We start from the raw sequence: 17976 nt of genomic DNA on the forward strand, positions 1-17976 counted from the left end.
GATCCCTTCTCATGTTTTCTGTGACAGTTGTTGTGATTTTCTTTTCTAAGATTACTCACTTGGGCATCCAATTACCTGCCTTCTTCTTCCACCTCTGGAACTGATCGTTTCTCCCAGAACGGCTTTATAGACTGTTGGTTTTCGGAACCACCGTGGACTGGTTATCGGGGCTGGCTTGTGGGGCTGAAGCGGAGGAGCGGATGGGAGTGTGGACTCCGAGCGTCGCTCCGCCCTGGGCTAAGCATAGGCGTGCGAGCAAGCGTTTGCTTTTTCAGGAGGGACGAGGAGGGTGTGCAGATGACGGCCCAGCAGGTGTTTGAGGAGTTCATTTGCCAGCGACTCATGCAGGGCTACCAGATCATCGTGCAGCCCAAGGCGCCGAAACCCACCCCCGCCGCCCCACCCCCACTGAGCAGCAGCCCCCTGTACAGCCGAGGTGAGTTCTTCTCCTGGGACTTACATTTTTTCTTTTTCTTAAAAAAACACACACACATGCCAAAACCGGTTTGGCTCAGTGGATAGAGCGTCGGCCTGCGGACTGAAAGGTCCCAGGTTCGATTCCGGTCAAGGGCATGTATCTCGGTTGCGGGCACATCCCCGGTAGGGGGTGTGCAGGAGGCAGCTGGTCGATGTTTCTCTATCATCGATGTTTCTAGCTCTCTATCCCTCTCCCTTCCTCTCTGTAAAAAATCAATAAAATATATTTTTAAAAAAATAAAAAAAAAAACACACACACACAAAAAATTATATATATATACTAGTATGTAAATTTTTTTTAATACATTTTTATTGGAGGGTCCAGGACTCTTTAGTTCACAGACCGATGCTCTATCCACTGAGCCAGACCGGCTAGGGCTGTATTTTTCCTTTTCTACTAAATTTGTGCAAGTAGACTCTCAAGATGGTAGGGAATAGATACATTTAGGAGTAATTATTTTTCTTTTCTCTTTTTCAAATATATCTTTATTGATTTCAGAGAGGAAGGAAGAGGAAGAGAGAGATACAAACAGCAGTGATGAGAGAGAATCATGGATGGGCTGCCTCCTGCTCGCCCCACACTGGGGATGGAGCCTGCAACCCGGGCATGTGCCCTTGACCAGGAATTGAACAGTAACCTCCGGGTTCATAGGTTAACGCTCAACCCCTGAGCCACACCAGCAGGGCTAGGAGTAATTGTTTTTCAACACAAAAATATTTCCCCTAAATTTTACTTAACAGGGGGAATAGAGTCTCCACTAGGCACAGACTTACCCTAAAACTCTCATCTATAGCTCTCCTTTGAAGGACGAGAATGGCCAAGTTCAGGAAGGGCACAGCCTGGCTCGCGCAGCACCTCAGCTGAGCCGTGACCGAGATGGCCAAGTGCGCAGTGACTATTCTAGACCCAGACACTTGCATTTGTTTCTGACACGGGCCCTGACACACAGCAGGTTCTCAAATGTCACCTAACCCTGAAGTTTATACTTCCTTTTTTTTTTTTCTCTTCTGGATTCATATCTTGTTTATCACTGATGCTTACTGACTTGGAGCAAGAATGGGAGGGCCATCCGTGAGTGACAGGGGCTAATCAGTGGCAGAGACTGGGTGACGCCGGCCGAGTTGGAGCCAGGCGCTGGAGGGCCCTTCTAAAGTAACACAGGCAGAGAAGATCAGTGCGGGTGCCGGAATCAGAAAGCAGCGGTCACTTCCTGGAACAATCGATGAGCAGCCATTAATCTTCTGCTCCCTCCGGAGAGCTAATGAGACCCCCTGTTCCCCGAACCACCAGCTCAAAATCTCCGCCCGTCTTTGGCTCCATTAAGCCGCCCCTGGCCAGAGGATCAGAGAAGTGTGGTTTGGTTAGAGGGGGCTCAGAGGTCACCCGGGCCAGGCCCCGTTGTTGATGGCGAAGCCTCAGACTCCCTCTGGATTTTCCTTGCAAGCCCCCTGTGATATCTATCACGTGGTGCCTTCTTTTCCTATTCTGGACTCTGCTGAATAGGAACCTTTCTGAGTGCCGGGACTATTTTACCTTCATTTCTTAAAAAATATAGGTTTTTATTGATTACAGAGAGGAAGGGAGGGGGAGAGATAGAAACACCAGTGGTGAGAGAGAATCATGGATCAGATGCCTCCTGCAGGCCCCACACTGGGGATCAAGCCCCGAACCCAGGCATGTGCCCTGACCGGGAATCGAACCCTGACCTCCTTGGTTCCTAGGTTGATGCTCAGCCACTGAGCTACACCAGCTGTTCGGCTTTGAGTGTGTCATCCAGGTGCTATCAGCAGCCCCAGGCTCTCATCTGCAGCGGGTTGGTTCATAACAGAAAAATCTGCTAACTTCAGGACTTTAAATGTATTTTTTTTTTTTTACCAAAGGATAACGCTTTTCCATGAAACTCCCCCTCCAAAGAAAGTGTCTCTTTTGTCTCTCCTTTTCTGAATCTCTACGGGAGAGAAGCAATTGCCTGTTAATGGGATGACCTGCATCCGAATGTAGAGAATGATTTCTCCCCCCCTCTCAGGCCTGGTGTCCCGGAACCACCCTGAGGAGGAGGACCAGTACTGGCTGAGCATGGGCCGCACGTTCCACAAAGTGACCCTGAAGGACAAGATGATCACAGTGACGCGCTACCTGCCCAAGTGAGTGCTGGGACGGGTCAGGCTTCCGGCTCCCGTCCTGCATTGCGCCCCCCTGCTGCCCGCGTGCTCAGTTACGTGTGTCACACGCGGTGCACACGGAGGCGTCGGAGCGAGTGTCGTTGTCTTCTTCTGGAGCTGCTGTTTCGTTTCCCAGGCTTATGTTAGGGTTTTAGCTCCCAGACTCCCAAAAGGGATTGGATTCCGCTTATAACGTTTCGCCTGATTCTTAACAAGCCCAGTGAAAATGAAGAACGTGAGGAGAGAGGAAGGAGAACGTGGAGATCTGAGAAATCTCCTCCACCAGCCCCCGGGGATGAGGTGGTTGAATACCGAGGGGGGTGCTAAGTGTTTTGGAAAAGGTAGGGAGGAATCGGGGAGGGTTCTCTTTTGGACTTGCGGCCGTGCCTGGTTTTTTTTCAGGTACCCGTACGAATCGGCCCAGATCCACTACACCTACAGCCTGTGCCCCTCGCACTCAGACTCGGAGTTCGTGTCCTGCTGGGTGGAATTCTCCCACGAGCGGCTGGAGGAGTACAAGTGGAACTACTTAGATCAGTACATCTGCTCCGCCGGCTCGGAGGACTTCAGGTCGGAGGGCGCTTCGGCTCTCCATTGGGCCGCCTTGGGCGTAGCCATATGTTTTTGTTTGTTTTTTGTCTAAACAATATTTATTCGTTTATTATTTGATTATTATTATTATTTTTAAAATCTTTATTGTTGAAAGTGTTACATATGTCCCCCTTCTTCCCCCCATTGAGCCTTCCAGTCTGCCCCCGCCCCCCACCCCAGGCCTTCACCACGTATTGTCTGTGTCCGTGGGTTAGGCACGTGTGCAGACAAGTTCTGTGGGTGTGTCCATATTTGAGCGCTTCCGGCCTTTGATTACAACATGATGTCAGTTTTAGAAGAAGCTGGAAGAACAAAAGCACATCTGCATTTGGGTTAAAAACGCACCGATGGGGTGGATGGTGGTGATGGCTGCACCACGGCGGCAGTGTGCTGATGCCACTGACATGTACACCTAACCATCGTTAAAGTGGTCAACTTGGCTACGTCGATTTTGCCACCTAAAAACAAACAGCCAGAAAACTTGGGGGCGGGATGTCGGGGCAGGCCATGTTCGCTTAACGTTTTCCTGACGGCTCGTGGTGCTTCGCTGTTAATTTTTCTGGGTGATTTATGACTGCGGGGGTTAAAAAGCCACCACGCCCCGGGGCCGGGCACACAGAAGCGTTCTGGCATCTCTGGGATAGAAAGCAAATGCAACCTTCCAGTCCTTCCTTCTGAGCTTGTGTTTTTGTGTCTTTTTTTAACATTTTTATTTTGTTATTATTTTAAAATATATTTTCATGGGTTTCAGAGAGGAAGGGGGAGGGAGAGAGAGATAGAAACATCAATGATGAGAGAGATTCATTGATCGGCTGCCTCCTGCACACTCCACACTGGGGGTGGAGCCCGCTACCCCGGCATGTGCCCTGACCAGGAATCGAACTGTGACCTTAAGGTAGATTTTTTTGTGTTTTTTTTTCCCCCCAGAATTTATTTTTTAATTATCTTCAGCATACAATGAGCTTGTGTTGTGAGTGAAGCCCCCTGAATGGTGGCACATCATAGGGAGAGGGACCCTCACTCCCCTACATCAGGGAGAGGGTTGAGACGGTGCTTTCCTGATCCACGCTTTCTCACCACCACCCCCCGCTCTTCGTTGGCTCCTCCACAGCTTAATCGAGTCTCTGAAGTTCTGGAGGACCCGCTTCCTGCTGCTGCCCGCCTGTGTCACCGCCACCAAGCGCATCACGGAGGGCGAGGCCCACTGCGACATCTACGGGGACCGGCCCCGGGCCGACGAGGAGGAGTGGCAGCTGCTGGACGGCTTTATCCGCTTCGTGGAGGGCCTGAACCGCATCCGCAGGCGCCACCGCTCAGATCGCATGATGCGGGTGAGGGCTCCTCGGCCCGCTTGGGGACGGCGCTTGGTCTGGGATTCGGGAACCGTCTCCTCCTATCTCAGGGACCGCTCCAGGAGATTCCAGGAGATGGAATAGTTTCCATCACTCAAAAAAAAAATCTCCCTCGTGCCACCCTGTGTAACGGGTGGGGAACGTCCGGCCCACGGGCAGTATAAGGCCCTCGAAACCATTTGGTCTGGCCCTGCCCAGGCGTTAGAAGCTCATTAAATGTTCGGCCAAACAGAGCGGGCTAATTTTTAAGTTGCTCCTTTTGTGTGGCCCTCGAATGAGGTTATAAATATCCACATGGCCCTCAGCAGAAGAAAGGTCCCCCAGCCTGCCTTACAGCCACCTTCTCCCCTCATCTCTCCCCCCTGCCAGCCAGTGGCCTGTTCTCCGTCCTTCCCAAATGTCATAGGAATGGCATCCTCCCCTATGTGACCTTTCGGGGCTGCCTGCTCTCACTCAGCATCAGGCCTCCGCTGAGGGGCTCCCGGGGCAGGCTGACGGGGAGCAAAGGAGAGGAAGGGAGTGGGGGTAGGCTGGGCTCCTGACTGAGGGGTCCTCTCCTTTCTCTGCCTCAGAAAGGGGCCGCCATGAAAGGCTTACAGATGACGGGGCCCATTTCCACGCACTCCCTCGAGGCGTCCGGCCCCCCGGTTGGGAAGAAGGGGACGTCGGCCCTGTCTGCCCTGTTGGAGATGGAGGCCAGCCAGAAGTAAGTGCCTGGGCGGAGAGAGGCCGCAGCGACATGTAGTGGCCCAGAGAGTGGTTTTTGTTTTGTTTTATTGGTTGGTTGTGTTTTGTTTGTTTGTTTGTTTTTGTTTTGTTTTTAGTAGAATTTATTTTGTAAGAACAGTTTTAGGTTCAAAGCCAAATTGAGTGCAAGGTACAGGGATTTCCCATACACACAAATGAGACATCTCTGTACCCACATGTACATATCTTCCCCCATGTATCAGCATCCCCCACCAGAGTGGTACAGTTATTACAACTGATGAAGCTACAAGGACACATAGTCACCCAAAGCCCATAGTTCATTGACCCCAGGGTTCTCTCTTGGTGGTGTACCTTCTGTGGGTTTAGACAGATGCAGGCTTACATGTCATCGCCATAGCAGAGTCGTTTCTGTGCTGCCCTTGACTCTCCCAGCCACGCCCGGGAGCCTCGGTGCTCCCCGGCGGCCTGGGCCTGTGTCCGTCAGTGTTCTTCCAGGCCGCACGCGGTTAGCTCATCTTCTCCCGACTTGTCTGTGCGCTGAGGACAGAGGCTGTGTGCTGTGCCTGGCACGTAGTAGGTGGACGATAGACGTGAAAGATGGAGAAAGGGATGCCAGGGTCCCTGGACGAGATGTTATAGGGGACTGGACCGTGCGTGTCGGTGTGAGGGTCCCAGCAGGAGCCTGCATCCATTCAGCGTTCAGAAAGTGATACGGAGTAAGGAGGAGGCCGAGGGGGAGATGCCACTACAGAGACTGCGTGGGAAGCTGGGTTCAGGCTGTCCTTACCTTAGCAAGAGCGATCCTTGGAAAGGCCTTTTCTTTTCATGGAAAATTCCCATCAGATTAAAGAAGTAGACAGGCTGGTATAATATCTCCCCACTTACCCATCACCCAGCGTCACTGGTTATCACCTCATGGCCAATCTCGTTTCTTTTATATCCCACTTGTTCTCATCTTCCAGTTTTATTTCTTTTTTTTTCTTTAATATATTTATTGATTCTTCACAGAGAGGAAGGGGGAGAGAGAGAGAGTTAGAAAATCGATGAGAGAGAAACATCGATCAGCTGCCTTCTGCACACCTCCCACTGGGGATGTGCCCGCAACCAAGGTACATGCCCCCGACCGGAATCGAACCCGGGACCTTTCAGTCCGCAGGCCGACACTCCATCCACCGAGCCAAACCGGCCAGGGCCTTTTTTTATTTCTTATTCAATCCCACACATGTATCCCCTCCTCTGTAACATTTCAGTATGTCTCTGAAAAATAAGTACTCTTTCCTAAACAAAGCAAAACGAAACCACGATACCATCATTTACCTAGAAAGTTACAGCAATCCCTTAACATCACGAAATAGCCCTTCCGTGTCTCTGCCAGAAGTGGTGTTTTCAGAGCCGAGCCCCACGTGCAGGAAGGCCCGGTGGGTGGGCCCAGGAGGCAGGGGCCCCCGGGTGGGCTCTCGCTGGTGCAGGGGAGAATGCAGAGGTGGAGGGAGGGCGATGGTGACACGGGAAGGAAGGGACCCAGGTGGGGACACGGAGAGCATAGCAGGCTGACGGGGAGCAAATGAGAGGAAGAGAGTGGGATAGGCTGGGTTCATGACTGAGGGGTCCTCTTCCAAAAATACTCCTGTGCTCGAGGAGAGACCCCAGGACCCGCCTGGCAGGTTCTCCCTGTAACTAGTCCCGGGCCTTCCCTGCTGGAAAAAAGCACAAGGAGCATATGTTGCTGGGAAGGGTGTGAAGCTGGGGGTGGGGGGATCTTATTTTAATTCATCGGTGAGTCATCATTCAGGATGCTCCGAAGAGCCTGCTGCTGCTCAGCCTGGAAGAGGAGGGATGGCTTGGGGTGGGGGTCCCCGTGTGAGGGGCGAGACTCAGCTAGCCCCAGAGCAAGAGGCAGGACAGAGAGGCGAGATCCGCACTCCCTGGGGGACTGTTCCGTGACATGGTGCGTTCTCTCAGTGCTGGAGGCAGAGCAGAGGGAACAGACCTTCGTATAGTGTTTGCTCACACAGCGGTTTCCATTTGTGTGCTTTTTAATTATATTAAAAGAATTTTTTAATATAATTTTTAAATTGATTTCAGAGAGGAAGGGAGAGGGAGAGAGAGACAGAAACACCAATAATGAGAGAGAACCATGGATCTGCAGCCTCCTGCACACCCCACACTGGGGATGGAGCCCACAACCCGGGCATGTGCCCTGACCGGGAATGGAACCATGACCTCCTGGTTCATAGGTCGATGCTCAATCACTGAGCCACCACGGCCAGGCATGAAAATTAACTTTTATTTATTTATTTTTTAAAATATATTTTATTGATTTTTTTACAGAGAGGAAGGGAGAGGGATAAAGAGCTGGAAACATCGATGAGAGAGAAACATCGATCAGCTGCCTCTTGCACACCCCCTACTGGGGATGTGCCCGAAACCAAGGTACATGCCCTTGACCGGAATCGAACCTGAGACCCTTCACTCCGCAGGCCGACGCTCTATCCACTGAGCCACACCGGCCAGGCATGAAAATTAACTTTTAAATGTCCCCTGTAGTCCTGCCATCCCAGCATAACTGTTTATTTCTTCCACTTCGCTCCCGTCTTTCTTGGAGGCGTGTCGTTCAGTCAGGCCCTCCTGGAGGGCGGCGGCCCCTGGGATCTGGGCCTTGGGCCGATGAGCAGCGTGGCCGTGAGCTGTCTGGGCAGCAGGTACCAAGCAGCAGGCTTTGCTGCTCCTGGTAGATGAGGACCATGATGACAGCTGAGTCCGAGCAGAGACCCCCCGCCCCCCCGCCCCATGGCGGCTGTTACTGCCTTGGTGCCACCCTCCCAGCAGAAGGCCGTGTGCCCCTGTGCATGTTCTCACGTGTGTACGTGTACCATACGTATGACTGGTCATTTTGTGGCAGCCCCATCCCCTGAGCCTTAGACAAGGGTCCCTGGATCCCCGATGGCTAGTCCACGGGCCGGACGGCAGCTCAGTAGGTGGGGGTTGACGTGGGCATCAGTGAGGCCGCTGGGGGTAGCCAGGCCTTCCTGGCCCTGCTCTCCGGCCGCGGCCACCCAAGGGAATGGCACGGTGTGCGACCGAGCGTGAGGCTCAGAGGAAACACACGGCGAGGGGGGCGGGGGGAGGCAGACAGTGATGCGAGGGGACAAGGGAAGGAACCAGCCCTGGCTCCGCGTTTCCCGCATGAACTGCACCCCAGAGCAGCCAAGTCGCTGGTGGGGGAACGTTCCTTTCCTCGGTGTTCCAGCGAATAGGTGGGGACGACGATAGAACATCGCTGTGCATGGGCTCTGATGACGCGTAGACCCGGCAGAGATGATCAGCGGCAGCTGCCGTCGCCAGAGAGGGGCCGAGGGGCCTCCAGACATAGATCTGCGCCGCTCAGCATCCTCTCCGGCCGCAGGCAGCGCAGGCCCCGAGGAGCGGGATGGCAGGGAAGGGACGCCGTCGGCTCTCCCAGGCTGTCCGTTCACAGGACACACAGCTGCTTTCAGCAGATCAACTGCAGGGATCAGGAGCGATACGAAGGCGTTTATAGCTTAAAGAGACTTAAGAGGCACAACGTATTGCAATGTAGGGACCTTAGTTGAATCCTGTTTTGAACAAACAAACTGCCAAGAAATGTTTGAAGGTGATTGGCGAAATATTTGATATTAGAAAACTTTAAAGAAAGGTTTTTGAGCCCTGACTGGTGTTGCTCAGTGGTTAGAGCATCGGCCTGCGCACCAGAGGGTCACGGGATCGATTCCTGGTCAAGGGCGCGTACCTGGGTTGAAGGTTTGATCACCTCAGTCGGGGTGTGTCGGGGAGGCAACCAGTCGATGTGTCTATCTCACATCGATGTTTCTCTCTGTCTCTCCCTCTCTCTTCCACTCCCTCTAAAAATCAATGGAAAAAATATCCTCGGGTGAGGATTAAAAAAACAACAACAACAAAGATGACAGCAACAGCTCTGTCTTCACGTCACCTTGTCTACCGCGGGGCCTTCCTGGGGGTGGGGGGGGACTCCGCACGAGCCACGGGCATGTGTGTGTCCTTCCAGGTGCCTGGGAGAGCAGCAGGCAGCCGTGCACGGGGCCAAGAGCTCCGCCCAGCCAGCCGACAGCAGCAGCGTTGCCATGACTCCCACCTACGTGGACAGCCCGAGAAAGGTAAAGGGGGCCACTCCAGCGGGGACCGGGGAACGTGCCCCCAGGGGCCCGATGGGGAGGGCGGGGTCTAGGACCGGCGTGCTGAGGATTCGGAGGAGTTCTGCCCTGCGCCCTTTGCAGCGTGACTACTGTTACTGAGGGACTTGCCTACTCTGAACTGTCAGGAGGCTGACTGCTCGGTAGATGCAGATAGAAAGCAGCCGGGCTAAACGGTATTGGGCAAGGCCCAGGATCTGGTTTGAGCCTTGGCATTGGCCATCTGGTTGTCCTTTAGCCACATCTCTGGCTCTCCTGAAGCATCTGCCATGAGAGTTCACTTTTTTCCTTTTTCTTTGTGTTTAATGATCTACAAGCAAAAGTCCAGGGTCAGAGAGCTCTCTCTTTGCTAATGAAATTCCCGTCTGTTTGCTTAGACTTCTGAAAACGACAACAACCACAAAAATCACAGCCCTGAGGCTGGGGGCCTCTGTGCAGAATAGGAGGGACAGCAGAGGGGCGGGAGCTGTAGGTCAGGCTTCTTACACCTTTAAGACCAGTGGCCTGGGCTCTGTCAGCGCCTCTGGGAAATCCAGAACCTGAGATCGTCCTGGCGGTAGTTGAGCTGATCAGATGTCCTTTTATCTGATCTCTATTAAGAAGAAACGAAGGAGATTTAATAGATGTATTTTCTTTTCAAAATTGTGGTCAAATTGTCTATCCACCTTGGTATTTATTTCTTTTACTTTCATGTCATGAACATTTGCCCATATATCATTATTTTTCAATAGAATGACTTTTAAAAATAATGATATAATATTTCATCATATGGATGGCCCTTCATTTATAATTTATAAATTATAATTCTTTCATCTGGTTTTATGAACAACTTTGGAAAATTCTTCCATAAATCTTTCCTAGTATAATTATCCTACAGTGATCGATAATACTGCCAATAACATCTTTGCAGATAATTATTTGACCACATCGCTGGTTATTTTTTCAGGATAAGTTACTAGCATTAGACTACAAGGATGGAGGGATTAAAATCTGCGGGAAAGTATCACTGAGGCTGTAGGCAGCTTGTGTAATCTGCAGGTCAGGGGTTGGCAAACCTTGAGGAATACAGGCTTTGTGGGCCAAGAGGCAAGATCAAGGCTTTTGTGCAGGGACTTCCATACGCAGTTACAGCCCTCTCCTCGCTCCACAGGCCGTGATAGGCCAGTGGCTGGATTTGGCCTGCAGGCTGTAGTTTGCTGTGGCTTCAGGTGCGGTTCTAAGGACAGTCTGTGCGTAAGGAATGATCTGTTGGTCAAGGAAGAGGCTCTTCACCCATCCTCACTTGCATGCACATACATCTCAGCAGTATCAGCGCCTCTGCTTCTGTCTGTTCTGGCAGAGAAGGGACCCGGATGGAACAATGAGAATCCCTATGTACCCTCACTTTGACCTCTGCTCATTGCCATCTGTGAGGATTAGAAACAGGGCCAGGGCCAGGCCTGAAAAGCAGAGAAATTACAGAGCCACAAGCATCCTGGCTAAAATGTGGCCACAACCAGATATTCGATTGCCATTCAGAACACTCTCCTAATCTTCCCACTGAACACTAACATCCAGATGGATGGCCGTCCGCCGTGCCGGGTGTGGATTCCCGTGGAGGCAAGGAGAATGAAAGGTGTGATGCGATGGCCAGCGTGAAGAACCCTGGCTAACATGCTCAGAACCGCCTGGCGATGTCTCCAGGCAACATCTGGGCTGGGATGCGTGGAAGGGTACCCGAGTTTGCATCCCCACAGCCGCGCGTTTTCATGGTTGGTTACCCGAGTGTCCAGTGGCTTGTGGGAAATGGCAGCAGTATTGATCAAACACACAGCCAAGCGGTTCAGTGATTCTGCGGACAGGATTGAAGGAAGGGGGTAGGAAAGCAGAGGCCTTCAGATCTATCGAGTGTCGGTTCTGAATTTCAGTGATAATGCATCCAAAGTAAAATCATTTTGACAGAACAAGGGAGGCCTTCTGAGCTACAAGAAAGGTGGAAGGAGAGGTCATTGGAAAAGTCCTCTATGCCATTTTTAAAAAATATATTTTTATTGATTTCAGAGAGGGAGGAGAGATAGAAACATCAATGATGAGAGAGAACCATTGGTTGGCTGCCTCCTGTACGCCCCGCACTAGGGATGGAGCCCGCAACCCGGGCATGTGCCCTGCCCGGGAACTGAACCGTGACCTCCTGGTTCATAGGTTGATGCTCAACCACTGAGCCACACTGCCTGGGCTTCTATGTCATTTTTGTTTCAAATACATGGCAACTTGAGGCCCACAGGACAGGCTGGGAGAGGAAGGCAGTTTCAGAAGCTCCCACCAGGGCCTGTGCGTCCGACATTCTGACATTGTCACACAGACTGTGGAGGAGAAGGGATCGCTGCCTCTTTATCCCCCGTTTGCTCAGAACATAGAGCAAGAACTTGTCCTGCATGGAACCCTCTTCTCCCGTCTGGCTGCCATGCTTAGGGACCGACAGAATTGAAAGCCGCTGGGCATCTCTCCGAGAGGCCTGCTGGTCACCCAGGCTGGTGGGAGGCCAGGCAGTGACCTCGGAAGCATCTTCCCTACCACCCCCTCCAAGCTGCTCTCCGGCTCTCCCTCCCCCTTGGCACAGGCCTGGGAGGGCACGAGCATCCGAGCCGGGCTCCGAGGAGGCCCGGGGGAGCTTGGACCCGCCTTCTACGCCCGGTGCTCCCTCCCACGCCATGGGGTGCTTTGCCCACGAAGGTGCGAGTCCTGCCTGTGCTTTGCGTTTGGATGTTGTCTCCCCTGTGGCTCTCTCTTCCCCCATCCTCTTCATGAGCCATTGTTTCTCTCCTTCCCTCCCTGTTTTTGTTTTTTTGTTTTTCTTTCGTGCCCTCCCTCGGCCCCCTGATGGCTCACCACCGGCCCACATTCCGTTCCTTCGCTCTCTTGCACCTGCCGCCGCCACTGCCTCCTCCTCCTCCTCCTCTGACTCCAGGACGGGGCCTTCTCTATGGAGTCTGTCCGCAGTCCCCGCACAGCGTCGTCTGCCTTCTACTCGCAGGTCAGTCAAACCCTGCAGCCCACGCACGCCTGCCCGGTCCGCAGGAGCCTTCTGCTCGGCTTGGGACAGATGGGATGGGACCTCGGCTGAGACTCAAGGGCAGCTGACATTGACTTTGGTATCCGAGGCGTCCGTTCCCGCCCGTGGTTTTGGCCGTGGCAGAGGGGGATGGAAATGATGGATGCGAGAGACCAAATGGTCGCATCAGTGCGGACTCGCGCTTCCTGTCTCTGCCTCGGAGTTGCCGCTGGTTCTTCGCCAAGTGGCAGCATCTTCCCTTTTCGGTGTTTTTGTCCACGTAATACAAGCAGCACGGAGGAGGCCCGCTTAAGGATTGAATGCTTCCTTTTCCCCCCTCCTAATACAACCAGAGAAGTTTGTAACCGTGGGGTGAGAAGCGGGAAGTGGTAGAAACCAGCACACGTTTACTAACGGGCATGTGCTGTCGGAGGCTAACGTGTGCGGCCCCGGGCAGCTCGTACGGCCACTGGACATCCCTGAACACATGTGTCAAAGGAAGGGTTTGGGCCAGATCACCAAGGGCCTTGCACGCCTTGCCATCCTTCAGTTGCTGTCTGCCGCGCACGTAGTACCGTCTCACTCTGTCCTCACGCCGTCACCTGTGCGTTAGGTGGGAGTGTTAGGGCCAGTTGACAAATGGAAAAATTGAGAGGCAAAGAAGCTGTGCTTTACACAGCGTGGTGCCCGCCTGGGGTTTAAATCCAGGACCAACAGGCTTGACCTGTGACCCCCCCCTGCTCTGTAGTCAACATTAGCAATGACTGTCCCGACAGGTCCTAGTGGACGATAAACGGGACTTCCAGTCCTTTACCAAGGCCCCTGAGTGCGTGACATTGGCCTTGTTACAGGGACTTGGGAGAGCTGAGGTTTATGCGGAGCAGGGCAAGCTAAGGAGGATGGGACTTGGGAGTTTAAGGGTGGGGTTAAGGGACCCTTACTGGGTAGAAGTCAGAAAACCAGCGTTCAGTACCTCTCTGCCACCCACTATGCAGTGGGCTCTGCAAGTATGATCTTCCCAGCAGGGTGTGAGGGGGAGGGATTATCGCCCCACTTTCCAGATGAGGAAACTGAGGCTTGAAGATGTTAGCTGGTCAAGTGGCATCCAGCTGGCGAGGGGCTGAGCCCCTGCACCATTCTGCCCACCTGTCTGTGCGGCCCGCACCTACCTCTTCCCAGGGAGCTGCTCGACTCGGGGCGGATCCCTGCTGGGGCCTCTGAGTCCAAGCCAAACCTGTGATCTCTGAGTGGGGGCGGCGCGCTGCATCTTTGGTTTAAAACGGACTCAGGTCGGACTTTTTAAACTTTTGCTTTCTAACAAGAGAGACCCCCTTGGACTTAGATTAGAATTTAACATAAGGAAAAACAATCCCTAGCCTGTTTGGCTCCGTGGCTAGAGCGTCGGCCTTCGGACTGAAGGGTCCCGGGTTTGATTCCCGTCAAGGGCACATGCCTGGGTTGCAGGCTTGATCCCCAGTGGGGGGCGTGCAGGAGGCAGCCGATCAATGGTTCTCTCTCGTCATTGATGTTTATCTCTCCCTCTCCCTCTCCATTCCTCTCTGAAATCAATAAAAAAAATATTTTAAAAAGATCAACAGATCTGGAATAAGAGAATTGTGTTAAATATCCCGTAATAGTCCATTCACGTGGTAGAATTCACCAGTAGAACTAAAGTGAATGAGTTCCCACAATTGGAAATAACAGTTGAGATCTTAGGAGGACACGTGAAAATATTTATATCTCCCACGAGGTGTGTTGTTAAGAAGACATATAACATTTTAGAAAATTAACTCTACTCAAATCAGATACAGTAAGGGAGTTCCCTATACTCACACAAAATGAAATTGCACTTTATTTCTATGTTAAATATGCATAACATTAAATCTGCTTGCTTTGTTTTCTTTAGAAATTTGTTATTTTTATTGATTTCAGAGAGAAAGGGAGAGGAGAGAGAGAGAGATAGAAACATCAATGCTGAGAGAGAATCATGGATCAGCTGCCTCCTGCATGCCCTCACCTCCCCGGGGATCGAGCCCACAATCCGGGCATGGGCCCTGACCAGGAATCAAACCGTGATCTCCTGGTTATAGGTCGATGCTCAACCACTGAGCCTCGCCGGCTGGGCTGCTTGCTTTGTTTTTTGACACATAGCGTGGAGAGGGGCCACAGGGCCCATACATCACTGGTGACAGAAGTCATCACGCGGTGATGTCGCATCTGCCAGCTGTCTCCTCTGTGACGTTACGGTTTCCCTTTCCATGCTCATCCAGCCCACTCGGAAGAGGATGGGGAGATGAAACTCCACCTCCTGGGAGAGGGAGTGCCTGCAGTCCTCTGCGACGAAGACTGCACACGGTTTCTAAGAAGAAATGCCTTCTAGACCAGCGGTCACCAACCCTTTGGGACCTCACGGACCACCAGTGGTCTGCGGACCACCGGTTGGCGACCGCTGCCCTAGACCCAGCACCCCGTCCGCGAGGCCCTTTCCAGGCCTCTGTGCGAGAAGACAGCCATTCTGTCCATCGTCGGTTTTCCACTGGCCTTGGTCCAAAAAACTACTTCCGGTGGACAATGGAAATAAACATACCTCCAGAATAAACACGTGACTGCATTTTCAGATTTGGGGGAAGTTCAGGAAAAGGAAAAGTCCGATAGGACATCGTGTGAGGTCTTCTAAAGTCCCTCGAGTTTCTTGCTACGTTCAGCCCCGACCCTCCTGGCAGCCAGAGAACGGTGGTTGTGAGATGAAGGCAAGCCAGTTTCCCGGGGGAAGCATGGCTTTTCCTGGAATGAAGAGCTGAGCAACACGCCTTTCTGTGCAGCCTCTTGAAAGATGAACGTAGAGCAGGGGTCAGGGAATGGGCAAACCTGGCCCACCGTCTGCTCTTATGAATAAAGTTTTATTGGAACAAAGCCATGTCCATTTGTTTACATTGTCTACGGCTGCTTCTGTGGCTCTCCGTGCAGAGTTGAGTAGTTGCCGCAAGCCCTATAGGGCCCACAAAGCCTAAAACGGTTAGTCTGGTCCTTTCCAGAAAATGTTTGCCAATTTCTGATGAAGAGGATAACTCCTTAACCACATCGCCACTGAAATGAAACGGCAGGAATTGGGCAAATTTTGGAGACATCCTTCAGTTTAGGCTGGTGGGGCAGTTCTCAGGGGCAATAGATGAGAGAGAACCCATTACCAGGATCCAGGAGGCGTCACCGAAGAGCTGGGTCGAGTCCTCCATTTGCTTCTAATTTAGAAGGACAGTGCGGTACCTGTTCCTAAGTCTTGCTGGTTAGAAGCAGATGGGGATTGGTAATTGCAAGTTGCCTCTTGCTGCCTTTCTCCGTGCACTTACGGTGCTGGCAGAGTCTACGTGTTTTTGGTGTGTTCTTTCCACCCCCCAACCAAGAGCCAAATGGTTCTTTCAGAATCAGAGGCAATTTTGCCTCCCAAGGTACATTTGGTACTATCTGGAGACATTTTTATTCGTTACAACTGGGCTGGGGGAGATCATGAGAATAGTGTTACTGGCATCTCGTGGGTAGAAGCTGGGGATGCTGCTCTATGTCCCACACAGGACAGCCCCCACAGCAGACTGATCTGTCCCCAAGTGGCAGTCGTGTCCAGGTTGAGACGCCCTGACTTAGCAGGAGTGATTTGTGCGGCATCTAACAGCATAGCTGACCATGTAAGGCTTCATTTTAGAAGTGCTCGAGTCCTCCTAGTCCCCTTTAAAGAAAAAGGAAAAGGACCATAAATGCAAATAGCCTTAAAGAATTTTTATTTTTATTTTTTTAACGTACAGGTGTCCGTGGACCAGACGGCCGTCCCGGGGTTGGACGGCACCAGCTTGGGGGTAAGCGCAGGCCAGTCCGTGGACAGAGGCAACAGCCAGACCTTCGGGAGCTCCCAGAACTCGGGGGAGCCGGGCTTCACCTCCGCGAACCCCAGTGACAGCAGGTGAGACGCCTCCTGGGCGGTGGGGATGGTCCGCCCGTGGAGGCTGGGAGTCTGGGAGGCCCGAGTCCGTTCTCACCAGCACCTGTGCTGGGGCTGATGACCGGCGCCCTGCCTTGCTCACTGGAGAGCTCAGAGGTCCCCGCGGAGGATCAGACGTGCAGGGTGGGCTTTGGGGAGGGAGCCTTGACCCAGTCCATCCTGTCCATGTGGCTCCCGTGGCAGAGGCCTCGCATGTGGTAGCGTGCAGCGGGTCTACGCCGCTGGAGGAAATGCACGGATAGTGAATGGGTCCCTCTGTGGCCAGACAGGGCCATGCCGGGAAATGGGAAATTCCCGAGCATCCAGAGGGAGCAGAAGCCGCTCGGACCTCATTTGCTTGAGGAAGTGCCCACACCCCAGCTTATTACACCGCTGGCAGATCAGAGGAACTTCTTCTTGATTTCCTTTGTTGCGTAATGGCTCCCTAGCCATCTGCCCAGGCTGTTCCTGCCGCCTCCCTGGGCTGACGGAGCAGCCCTGGACTGCGTGGCCTGAGAAACCTGACTCTGGCACCCGCTCCCCGAGAGAGAGGGGCCCCGGGCAGCCTGCCTGGCCGGCGCTGTCGGAAGCACTCGGGTGCCTTCACATCGCACGGGCAGGGCTGGCCTCCCATGTCCCACGCACGCAGCCGTTCCCTGGGGCCAGTGGAGGACCAGTTCAGAGGCGCAGGCAGGCCTGGGCGGCTCTCGTCCCTGGCGTCTCCCAGGCGCATCCCCATCAGGCCTGGCTCTGGCCGGGAGGGACGGAGTGCATGTCCCTGCTTCCTCATTGCTTGCCAGACCAGGGGCGCAGGTTTTCTTCTGCTTTTGAAAGAAAAGAGGAACTGGGGGTGTCTAGGCTGGAGACAAGGAGACCAACATTGACAGGAATCGGGACCAGCGACCGAAAATTAGAACAGGTTGCATTTCGTGGTAAAGAACTTGCTAGCGGCCGGCTGCCTCGGAGGAGCTGAGTTCTGTGCCGCTGACGGCGCTCACGCGGGTGGGACCGCCTCCTGTCCGAGCCTGGGAGTGGGGACTCGGGGTGCTTGGTTCAGTCCCCATTCAGCGTGGGTGTGGGAGGGACCCCTTCTCCCCTCTCTAAAATCAACAAAACCTATTTTTTTTTAAAAAATAAGCAAGTGTGGACATAAAATCACCTGGAATTCTTTTTGTTTTTTAATGTACGTACTTTGGAAGTAGGAAACCCCCCTCCCTCCCATAAGATAACCCCAGGATGTAGCGATCCAGAATTTTCTGGGGCGCCTTTAACGTCAGTGCTGTCCAGGCTCCTAAGGCCCCTGCCCTGGCCCTGCTGACCAGGCCCTCTGTGTCCAGTTCTCAGCAGGTGGTGGCGAGCGCCTTGACGTCGGCCTCCACGCTGGCCGAGATCCTGGAAGCCATGAAGCACCCCTCGTAAGTGCTGGGCGCGTGTGTGAGCGCCGGGGCGGGAGGGTCCGGAGGGTCCGGCAGGCCCAAGCCGGGCCAGGCTCGG

General features: G+C 53.2%; 1 protein-coding gene across 1 annotated transcript in view; it reads left to right on the top strand.

The window, feature by feature from the left end:
- Positions 1 to 17976, top strand: part of DEPDC5 (DEP domain containing 5, GATOR1 subcomplex subunit) — a 66419-nt gene that overhangs the window by 35604 nt on the left and 12839 nt on the right. The window contains exons 27-34 of the mRNA XM_054712697.1: positions 276 to 436; positions 2505 to 2622; positions 3043 to 3210; positions 4343 to 4562; positions 5156 to 5289; positions 9337 to 9445; positions 16310 to 16464; positions 17820 to 17897. Of these exons, the coding sequence (XP_054568672.1) occupies positions 276 to 436; positions 2505 to 2622; positions 3043 to 3210; positions 4343 to 4562; positions 5156 to 5289; positions 9337 to 9445; positions 16310 to 16464; positions 17820 to 17897 (1143 nt within the window). The remainder of the gene's footprint in view (positions 1 to 275; positions 437 to 2504; positions 2623 to 3042; positions 3211 to 4342; positions 4563 to 5155; positions 5290 to 9336; positions 9446 to 16309; positions 16465 to 17819; positions 17898 to 17976) is intronic.

The sequence above is a fragment of the Eptesicus fuscus genome, chromosome 23, assembly GCF_027574615.1.
Source record: "Eptesicus fuscus isolate TK198812 chromosome 23, DD_ASM_mEF_20220401, whole genome shotgun sequence".
Lineage (NCBI taxonomy): Eukaryota > Metazoa > Chordata > Mammalia > Chiroptera > Vespertilionidae > Eptesicus > Eptesicus fuscus.